The 11,378-nt window shown below is 34.1% G+C and overlaps 1 protein-coding gene across 2 annotated transcripts; it reads right to left on the bottom strand.

Moving 5' to 3' along the window:
• Positions 1–292: 292 nt before the first annotated feature.
• Positions 293–11,364, bottom strand: LOC117337047 (borealin-like). 2 transcript variants are annotated; one of them, XM_033897817.1, is made up of 10 exons: positions 11,272–11,364; positions 9,416–9,564; positions 8,623–8,717; positions 8,077–8,110; positions 7,653–7,749; positions 7,254–7,329; positions 5,401–5,456; positions 4,628–4,708; positions 3,712–3,835; positions 293–2,693 (listed from the first exon to the last, which is right to left on the bottom strand). In XM_033897817.1, the coding sequence occupies exons 2-10, from the start codon at positions 9,552–9,554 to the stop codon at positions 2,565–2,567; spliced, it is 831 nt and encodes a 276-aa protein (XP_033753708.1). In that variant the 5' UTR covers positions 9,555–9,564; positions 11,272–11,364; the 3' UTR covers positions 293–2,564. The 2 variants fall into 2 exon arrangements, with proteins under 2 accessions (XP_033753708.1, XP_033753709.1); XM_033897818.1 differs by having other exon boundaries at positions 9,416–9,554; positions 11,272–11,335.
• Between the last annotated feature and the right edge of the window lie 14 nt (positions 11,365–11,378).

The following is an 11,378-nucleotide window of genomic DNA, read 5'->3' as shown; positions in this document are numbered from 1 at the left end:
ATTGCCTACATGTTTGAAAAAAAAACAAAAAAAAACAGCATTTCTGTTCTGTGGATATAAAACTATTGTTGATGAAGAAATCGTTTCCATAAATAAATTGAATATCAACATGTAATACTAACATTATATCCCAGAGGGATATTGGCGCCAACCATTCTTAAATTGTTCTATGTAAAAATGACCTTTTCTCTACTTCCCTTTTCCTCTTAAATCATTTATTAAAAAGAGAGACCTAATTATGAAATATAATAATGATTTAAGAACTCTCTGTGAATAAGAAATAGTAATACCAAATTTCAACTATCAAGATATAAGATGCCAGCCTATTGGCCATTTTGTTTTCTGATCAAACTAAATGTCCTTCCTATATTTCTCAAGAAATAGTGATAAGAATCTTCAACTGTCAACATCAAAGATGGCCACCTGTTGGCCATATTCTGATTTGGACTCAAATCTAATGGGCACAATTAGGGACCAAGAGGAACCTACACATGGAGTTGGAGAAATATCCTTCCAGTTCTACTAAGAAATATTGATAACAAGGATTGTTTATAGATTAACAAAGAGCAATTTGAATAGCCCATCATCTGATGATTAGCAAAAAAAACCCACTGGCATAAATTAAATGGACTTAATCAAAGTTTTCTTATTTTACTAGGTGTATTCCAAATAAGCTAGAGACCAACATTCTGCCTTTTAACTTGTAGGTGTGGTCATGTGTAAAATGAAAAAAAAAAAGCACATTTAATACATTGTAAACTTATACAAATTCTTTTAGTCTGAACTTACATTTGACCATTTATTCAGATATCAAAATTCAAGAATATTATTTGGAAAAAAAATCATACATCCAAGTAATCCATTTTAGTGATGGAGAATGGGGAAGCAGTCAACAAGAACATGCCAAGCACTGCCTTAATTTGTAAATTCTCCGCCCAAGCACCGTTTGCTCTTATTAACAGACTCGCCTGTATTCCTGTTACATGTGCCATACACTAAACATGTACATTCTCATCAATGTTATTGTAAAAATGTTGTTTGACACATTATTTGTTTAACGTGTAACACTGTCAGACATATAAAATTGTTTACCTATCAGGTGTAATGTATGTATTTCTCTGGTGTTTCATCTATAAAACATGTTTCTTGTATATAATAAAAGAATAAATGTTGGGTTACCTAATTAAAGGAAGAGATGAAGTGAGGAATGGTTATAGATAGCAGGAGAGTAGAAAGGAAACCATACAGAACTAAAACAGGAGTCAGTAGATACCATGCTGTACGAGGTTGTTTGACACGGAAAATGTTAGTTAAGGTATATAACATTGTTGTTTGTATCTTCGGATATCCACGGTTGATTGCACTACATTATGCGTATCACCCGTGGGTCAAGTGTAGCACACATTACAATGTTGGTGAATGTTGACATTAATGTCCAGTAATGTTATTCAAAATATTACAATTGTGTCTGCCTGATGTATTACAATGTGTTTGACCTGTAGCACAATTGTCAGATGTGTTGTTTGCATAAAATTTGTTTTATTTGTCTAATTAAAATCAATGTTGAGTGCATTGCAAGAAGGATGATAAAATAATTCACAAATTTAAAAACAATTTGAACACAAGCATAAAAAATGATCATCTTGCAAATAGACTCATGTGTAATTGCCCATACATTGTTCTCCATCAGCTGATGTTAATTAGTGAGGCCATAGTTTGGTATTCAAGTAACCTATTTATCAGCTACCAACACATGGTATTGAAGATTGGTATACTAGGATCCTACCTATCAGCTACCAACATGTGGTACTGAATGTGTTCATAGCCGATGTTCATCAGTAGTTTGCAGCATTCCACTTGTGAAGTTATGAGAATGTGACACAAATACCACTGACAAAACGACTAGCTGTGCTGTATATAAATCTGGCAATAAGCCGATCCATGTCGATTAAATTTCAACAAAAATGCTAACAAATGTTGTTTCCTTGTTACAAAAACATCTGGACAGCAGCCGTACTAAAGCAGTATAACCTACCAGTGAACAGAAACATTAAGCACAGCTAGTTGGAACCCTATGAAGTTTCCATACAGAACGTCTTGCCGTCAGGTTATATAAGTACAGATTATTGGATATAAAAGCTGTTCTAGAGTGATGCAAGAACATATCAGTTGGAACAACTCTATACAAGGTTTCCATACACAAGTTCTTACTGTTGGATTATTAACTGTACTAGAGTGATGCAAGAACATACCAGTTGGAACAACTCTATACAAGGTTTCCATACACAAGTTCTTACTGTTGGATTATTAACTGTACTAAAGCGATGCAAGAACATACCGGTTGGAACAACTCTTAATGCTGAGTTACTAGTTATACTAGAGTGATAGTAGAACCTACTAGTATACAAAACACTCGCCATAACAGCTGTACAGGATCCAGCCTCATATTCCTAATACATTAGAATCTTCAAGGATATGTCCCTTGTCTTCTAATTCCAGTTCATCATCTCGATGGTTCGTTATTTAAGTACAAATATTTTTCCAATCTTAGGAAAGTTTTACTTTTAGTTCTTAGCTTTTTTAATGAAGTCTTGAAGAACTCCCACTAATTGTGTAAGCTGAGCTTTAGGTATGTTGTCCGGTATCACCAAATTTTCTAATTCACAGTGCGGGTCCACATCCACAGTTAATGTCTGAAATATAGCAACAGGACAGTTCATGGAGACACAGCTATATCAGATATCATATATCAACATTCAAGTATACAAGTTTAGTTTCCTGAAAATGGGACCAGGACCCATATTAACCTCTACTACAGGAATTGATTTAGACCTTAATTTTATTTTGGTTATTCAAGTATCATAATTACATGTATCTTTAAGGAAGAATAAAAATTTGTCATTAACAGGTGTAAATCATCTCATCTGAATGATGGTTTTATACTTGCAGCAGTTTGATTTGTTTTTGTTTAACGTCCTATTAACAGCCAGGGTCATTTAAGGACGTGCCAGGTTTTGGAGGTGGAGGAAAGCCGGAGTACCCGGAGAAAAACCACCGGCCTACGGTCAGTACCTGGCAACTGCCCCACGTAGGTTTCGAACTCGCAACCCAGAGGTGGAGGGCTAGTGATAAAGTGTTGGGACACCTTAACCACTCGGCCACCGCGGCCCCAACTAACAGCAGATTTGGTAGGTATATATATAGTGAAAAAGAAAGATTTGTGTCCACGTGGAGTGGGAATATATAGAAAAAAAACTTTGATAAGCAACTTACTAGCTGCCTTCGCCCTTCTGCAGGATCTTCAGTTATTATTTTGAAAGGACAACACAATGATGTCCTAAATGATGTGACAATGTACATGTGTTCACATAACAAGTTAACAAAATAGTTCATTTTTTCTATGGTCTGTTGAGACTGGGTTTTAACATTCTTATCAATTGATCTTTCTTTTCTAGTAACAAATGCACTATTTTGTTTATTTCTATTTAGGACATCATTGAGTTGTCCTTCCAAAATAAATCTTGCCTGAAGAGCATGCAGAAGGGCGAATTGAAGGCAGCTAGTAAGTAACTTATCCAAGTTTGTTATTTTTTCCTATATATAAATATTATATTTGCAATGCCAACATGTGGCCCATTGAGTAAAACAAATATACAGACAGAAACCGAAGTAAAATCTACTGTACAAAATAACAGCAAGGATTCTTTGTACCTTTCCACGCTTCCTTATGTTACCCTTGCCCCCACGAGTGGGGTTCTGGATGGGGCTACCCCCCATTGACATGATGATTTCTCCAGGTCTGGCTGCTCGTTTCATATTCCCTGTCATTGGCAACCTGTAAATAAATAACATATGTTTTATATAATAATGGTCTTCATTGCCAAAACAATGATGTATTTTTTATATTTTGGCCCTTACTACCTGTAGATGCGTTTGTAGTCAAGTGCACAGATGAAAAATACCTGTCGGTTAAAATTGACTTAGGATGGTAGTAGCAGTTTGATGGTTAACATGATATACAAACGATCTGCACCGTCTATTTCATTTTTACACTTAAGAACAAAATGTATCATAAATGTAATATTATTTAGAGTAGCTTTCTACAACACAGCTGATGTTTAAACTTTCTCAAATCCTTTAAATTTTAAAACTTGAACCTGTTGTAACAGTATTTGATATTACTGGTATAAAGTACCTGTTTGATAGAAGTTTTAGTGATGTTATGATTAATCAATATAATCAATGATTACTGGTAGTCACTTTATACCTCTAATTGATCATGATTTTCTGTGATTGATCACGAAATGACTATAACATGGAAACTTTCGAAAGACATTAAAACAATATTCTAAAACAAACCTTCATATCTCAAAACACAACCAGCACATTATGCCCAATGTTGGTGAATGTCTTTGTTGGTATTTTCATTTCTGTTCATGATCAATCAATAACTGATTCCATATTGTTTAAAAAAATTTGAAAATTGATGATTTTAATGTGAATTCCATCACAAGATATAAATATCAAACTCGTTTATTTATCTTATCCTGACATTTACTTTGTCTAGAAATTCTGCTTTGCCTCCAGTCACATGGAGTATGAAATACCTTTACCAGGGAAGACTTACCGGGGGTCAAACTTAGGTGTGACGAGAGGTGTTTCCCACCCTGTGGCAGCCATACTCCTCCCCATGGCTGGGGTTTTCATCCTGAAAAGAACATGTTACAGAAACATAGGTACGACACTTCACATGTCCAGTGATGGAGCCACGAGGAAATTTAGTGGTTTGTGCACATGAAAATGCAAATGAGACATTATTCAATTTACTCCAATTGTAATTGAGTTTTGCTGAGAGTATGCTATGATTTGATTAATGGACAAGATTTAAGACCTAACAATTATGTCATGCATATAGCAAAATCATATTTTTGCTTTTCACAAATGCTTACTAGTGACAGTCAGTTCAGAGAAAATCATCATATAAACAAAATTGTGATTTTAGTGTATTTTTGTCACTGGAAGTCTACTCATGTTTACTTGAAACACTCATAAAGCCAGTTTAATTAAAAGGTTTGACTATTTCATTATTTAATATTTGTTTGACTGTCCCACTAAATTTCCCAGATGTTCCTTCCTAGCAGGAACACTGCTTAGTGGTGTGGTAAGGTTTTATCAATCTCTAGGTGTCCTTATAGAGTCTAAGTTTCTTCTGTCCTCAACATCAGATGTTAGAAATATTGACAGACACATGAAAAATGTCTTATGCTTGCTTCAGAGGCACTATAACAGTATATGTGTAGCAACTTCAGCAATAAAGGTCTCAGCCAATCAGATTGCAAGAAATATGGAGGTCTCATAATAAACATTTCAAAATGGGATTGTTCACCTACCAATACTTACATATGAGACATGGGTGTATTCATTGGTTGTCTTCCTCTTCTTGATGCTGTCCTTGGCTGAAATAAGATAAAACCTTCAGTTATATTTCACTTAACTCACTGGATTTATAAATGTATTTATATAGAAATCAGACTTGATACAAACAAGTTATTCTATGGCAATGTGAAGCCATTGAAAATCCAACTATATATTTCAATACAAATATGTTTAAAAAACTAAAATTAAGACAAAAATGTATCTATAAAAAACAGCAATAGCTACAAAATAGTAGTAAAGTCATTAAATAATGGCCATATGGGACACTACTGAGACTGGTAAACAAGGCCCAAAGTTACCTCTGTACATCATAACCTGTGTAACTGGGACAGGTAAACAAGGCCCAAAGTAACCCCTATACATCATAACCTGTGTAACTGGGACACTACTGAGATAGGTAAACAATGCCCAAAGTTACCTCTAACATAACCTGTGCAACTGGGACAGGTAAACAAGGCCCAAAGTTACTTGGGTACATCATTACCTGTGTATCTGGGACACTACTGAGACAGGTAAACAAGGCCTAAAGTTACCCCTGTAACATTACCTGTGCAACTGGGACAGGTAAACAAGGCCCAAGGTTACCTCAGTACATCATTACCTGTGTATCTGGGACACTACTGAGACAGGTAAACAAGGCCCAAAGTTACCTCTGTACATCCTAACCTGTGTAAATGAGACAGGTAAACAAGGCCCAAAGTTACCTCGGTACATCATTACCTATGTAACTAGGACAGGTAGACAGGGCTCAAAGTTATCCCATAACATTATTACCTGTGCAACCAAGACATATGATACATTTTTAGTCCCAGTGTATGAGTGGATTAATTTTAAATATGTCAAGTGGAGGATGAGAAATTTCTAATAGAATGCAAGTTATAAATATAATGAAAATGGTGTTCTTCAACTAACAATTGCGAGGTGTATTACTTCCTTCTTTAATAGAAGAAAACTTTTCCATGGAGTTGAATATTCATTTGTATATATCAGTAAATTAAAGAATCCAATTCAAGCTATATTTGTAATGTTTTCTCGTTTGATATTCAAGTACAATACACAGTGAATATGCTCTGATATAATACTTTTTTTAGTCACAATGTTTGAGTGGATTATATCAAATATATGTCAATTGATTATGAGCAATTTTATGAGTTTTAGTGTTTCATAGTGTCTCATAAGTCAAACAATTATGGCTGGGTATTGATCGCTTTTACTTAATGTACATTTTATAATTGCGAATTGCATTTTACTGTTGATCAATGCGTGACACTTTAATGATATAATTTATTATTATTATCATAGCTGAGACAAGTAAACAAGGCTCGGTTACCTCTGTAACATTACCTGTGTAACTGAGACAGGTAAACAAGGCTCAACCTACTTACCTCTGTAACATTACCTATGTAACTAAGACAGGTAAACAGGGCTCAACGTTACCTCTGTAACATTACCTGTGTAAATGAGTCAGGTAAACAAGGCTCACTGTTACCTCTGTAACATTACCTGTGTAACTGGGACAGGTAAACAAGGCTCACTGTTACCTCTGTAACATTACCTGTCTAACTGAGACAGGTAAACAAGGCTCACTGTTACCTTGGTAATATTACCTGTGTAAATGAGACAGGTAAACAAGGTTCACTGTTACCTCTGTACACCATTACCTGTGTAAATGAGACAGGTAAACAAGGCTCAACGTTACCTCTGTAACATTACCTGTGTAAATGAGACAGGTAAACAGGGCTCACTGTTACCTCTGTAACATTACCTGTGTAAATACGACAGGTAAACAAGGCTCAAAGTTACCTCTGTAACATTACCTGTGTAAATGTGCAACTAGGTGTTGTTCCCTCCTCCTCAGAAATTGTTTCAAATATATGTGGTTGTAGATGGGACCTACAGAAAGGAAATATAAACAACATACATGACAGCTCCTACTCTCTAGATACATGTATAATCATCATCAGCAGACAGAGTTATGGTACAGTATTAATGAAACAGAAATGATCATTATACATATTGCAATAGGTATGTTATATGGAAAACATTTCCCAATCTTAATACTATAGCAATATCTAGATGCATTGGAGAAAGTATTTTTTGTCCAGTTGTGTGAAGATCAATACGGCTCCTAATTAAATCATGTATTGAGTTATACATATGTGATAACTTGTTAAACCTGTTTTAATGTCTTTATGATAATGGATATATACACTTACAATTTTCCAATTTTCTTAGCTGATAGGACTGAAGAGCTCATGCTATCCTCCTGTATATCTAAGCTTTTTTCTGCTAAATCAACGGTCCCACCACAGCCTGAAAAGGAAATTTAATTTTGTATATGTATACATGTACCTGATACTTTATTTTTCTTTATAAGACTTTTTTTATGATATAAATTAAAGCCTGGTTACATGTATCCTCTCATACCTCTATATACATGTATATATATATCAATTCACAAATACATTTAATTTCATTATATATAATTTTATTCTTATCTATACTTATACTGAAAATTGTGTCTTTCTCAGAATATCTCAATGGCTCAGATTCCACCTTAGTTCAACATACTAACATTGGACAAATGTTATAAATATATAGGTAATGATATGACCCAATCATTCATCTAATTATACATACTTATAAAATCTTCAAGGGTCATCTTTCTGACAGCCTGTTAGAAATACAAAAAGAAATATATATCATATCAAATAAAAGTCTACCCATAGTAGATAATCTATATAAGGGAAGAGATTTATAAATCCAAACAAATGGGAAATGGAAGGCAAATCTTAGTCAAATATGGGGATTATATTAAGTCAACAGATAAGAATATATGGGAAGGAGATGGTAATAATCAACAACCATTCACATATATATCAAACCACAATACCATATAACAAGTAACATGTAAATTCAAATATGTACGCTGTTATGTATATACAATTCACACTAGTGTAATATTGGTTAGTGTACAGGGTTTTCTGTAATTTTTAGAAATTTCGTTTTTAATATCTGATTGTGAAAAAAAAAAATTGTTATCATATATCAAACAACTACAGTAAATTTCCAAAGTTCGCATTAAATGCCCATTCTCCATGAACTCTACGTACATATATGGGACGTAAAAACCCTTGATAGAACACTTGTACAGTACCTTACATCAGTAATACACGTAATACTTACAATGGGCAAGCGGGATAGGTCCCACACAAATTTCTTGTCTATCAAGCTCAACATATTCTCCAAATCTTTAGCTAATATTTTATTTTGTTCGCTGACTGAAATCAAAAGAAGCATATTTAGCTAAAAGCAGTTAATCCTACAGATGTGTCTGTGACCTTACAAGGTCCTATGTATAAATATTTGCATGTATCATTAATTACCTATTGTACACAAAATTTACATCAGATCTTATATATATATGAAGCTGCAGCACCATTCATGGATGCTTGTAATTTAAATTGTGTAGTCTTTTTATAAAATACAGTGTATCGATTACTTTGATTTGCATGTAATTAACATGTTAGGAAATGCAAATAAAGTTCAATATAATTTATTGTAAATACAAATGTACATTGGTCATATAACTTATTCAGTGTAATGTCAAAATATTGAGACTGGTAAAGTTGCAGAGAGAGAGAAATTTCAACCCTTGGGGAAGATTTCTTTGCCAAACATACATCTTGCAAATGGCCTTATGTTTGGCAACTTAAATTTATAACAGAAAATTGGGGATAGAATGGCATCCATTGCCTTATGGCTCTATGAAATATTTCTATTGTTTATTTTCAGGAAAAGTTAACAACAGACAATGAAATAAACTCAAACATTTTGCAGCAGCTGATCTAACAATTTTTTTACATACATGAATATTCTAGCTAGATCTGTCCTTGTTAAACTTCAGTCACACCCTTGGAAGAGTAGAACTTATCTTAATTAATAACCATCTTACAATACACATATACTACAGATATACCTTTAATTTTTAAATCTTGCAGATAGACATCAAGCTTTTTGTTTTTTTCCTCGTCTGTCAATTCTTCACCAACACTGTCAATTTGGACCTTTGGCTTGGATTTTGCACCCTGTGCTCTTGTTGCTCTTTTTCTCGGCATCTTAAAATACCTGAGAATTAATCATGTTAGGCACTCAATATATGTTAATTGATTTCTCCAAGGAATAATAAGTGGTAGACAATAGAATAATAAAATATAGATGTGCAAAAATGATTTTTTTTCTAATTATCAAAGTACTAGTAATATACTTTTTTTTGTTAATACATTATGTATATTCTGCTATAGTTTTAATATTAAAATCAATGATTCAATCAAGGCTCTATGAATCACTTTTTTTCACACAGAACATTCCAGCCTTCATTAACTCTCTTAGAATATACTGTACAGTATTATCTCCAAATAAGCCCCCCTTCACTTGTGTAAAAGTTTGGTGTTGAAGTCTAGAAAGGCTTATTTGAAACCACTTTTATCATATACTATTTCAAAACTGATGATGTTAATCATGACCTGCCAACCTGTGTATTGAACCTGGTAACCATGCTTGAATATATGTTTCATTAAAATCAAAGTTTTCATTTGAAATTTCATCATTTGTTATCGTTGAAAAAAAAAAGGGTTTCCCTTAAGTAGGCCTAAATGACCGCAATAATGCCTTCATTTAATTACGGAACCCACTCTATAAGACATAAAATATGATGTCATTGTACCATTTATTATATGATTGGTATATGTTACACTATCACTCTTTGGTCCTATAATGAGATGACATGTAAATGACATCAATCATTTCCTTGGAGACATCAATCATTTCCTTGGGGACATCAATTATTTCCTTGGAAATACCCCATTACATCACAGAGGAGTCAATATAAGTTTTGTCAGGTCCGTGGAATCTTATATTGACGCCTGCTAAAATAAAAATAATGTTATGTGTGTGCTCAGTGACTTGTATATCATCAGGTATACAAGTCTCTGGTGTGCTTAGATATATTTTTAGCAGAGCTCGAGGCCAATATAACATTCCACGAACCTGGCGAAACATTATATTGACCTACCAGTGATGTGATGGGGTATTTTAAAGAAAATTTTTGTCGTTTTTTTGCTTTGTTTATAAATTAATGTAAATCATAAAGTAAATGCTTAAATACTTTTTTCCCAGTCAGTTTTTATAAATGAAGACTTTAGTTTCAGGCAATCCATGGTTTCACGGACCTACCCTGAACTATAACCCCTTTGGCCTCAGGTAATATTGTCCAAGTCAGGTCCGTAAAACCATGGACGGCCCTCAACCAAATTCTGTGTTTGCATACATGATCATTTAGTAAAAGAGTATTAAACAGCAAATATTGCAACAACAGCAAAAAACAGGTCCCTCCACTTTTTATTTTGTACCTCAATGTCCCCTTATAATAATTAAGTAAGTGAAGGCAGAATGCATGGATATGGTAATATTTGTAAATTATACAGTAGACGATCGCGAGCAAGGGGGGAGGGGGGGATGAGGGTGAAGGGTGGGGGTGTCGGGGGGTAGTCATCAACATAGCCAAAAACAAAGGGCTGCGCGTTGTCGTTGATTGAATATCCAGCATACGGTACCGAGACTGTCGAGCTGTTGACAAAATATATATGCAGTGTTCAATTTCAGTGTCAGACGTACGCGTGCCGATATTGTGTGAACGAAAAGTGTAGACAGATGTAGGGCCACGACCGGACCATAAAATTGACCAAGATATCAATCGTTAACCTACACAACTTGAAACAATATCCTTCCGTTATCTTCAACTATCAATATTAAGAGGAATTTAAGTAAACATACCTTTATTTATTCCTCTTTATGTGTCCTATATTTCCGCGCTTGTGTTTTGAATTCTCCTATTCTATATCAAAAATGCGCTTCATCTAAACCCATCCGTAAAACGTTTG

This window comes from Pecten maximus, chromosome 11 (genome assembly GCF_902652985.1).
Source record: "Pecten maximus chromosome 11, xPecMax1.1, whole genome shotgun sequence".
Classification (NCBI taxonomy): Eukaryota; Metazoa; Mollusca; class Bivalvia; order Pectinida; family Pectinidae; genus Pecten; species Pecten maximus.
The sequence above is the reverse complement of the archived record's forward strand: the minus strand, read 5'-3'. Positions and strand labels throughout refer to the sequence as shown.

Bases quoted from the DNA above. Each gene is read 5' to 3' on its own strand.
- LOC117337047 (XM_033897817.1), bottom strand. From the start codon at position 9,554: ATGCCGAGAAAAAGAGCAACAAGAGCACAGGGTGCAAAATCCAAGCCA. The intron at 8,718-9,415 runs GTATATCTGTAG...TTTTGATTTCAG, and splicing joins GCAAGATTTAAAAATTAAAG to TCAGCGAACAAAATAAAATA. The intron at 7,750-8,076 runs GTATGTATAATT...TTTCCTTTTCAG, and splicing joins GACCCTTGAAGATTTTATAA to GCTGTGGTGGGACCGTTGAT.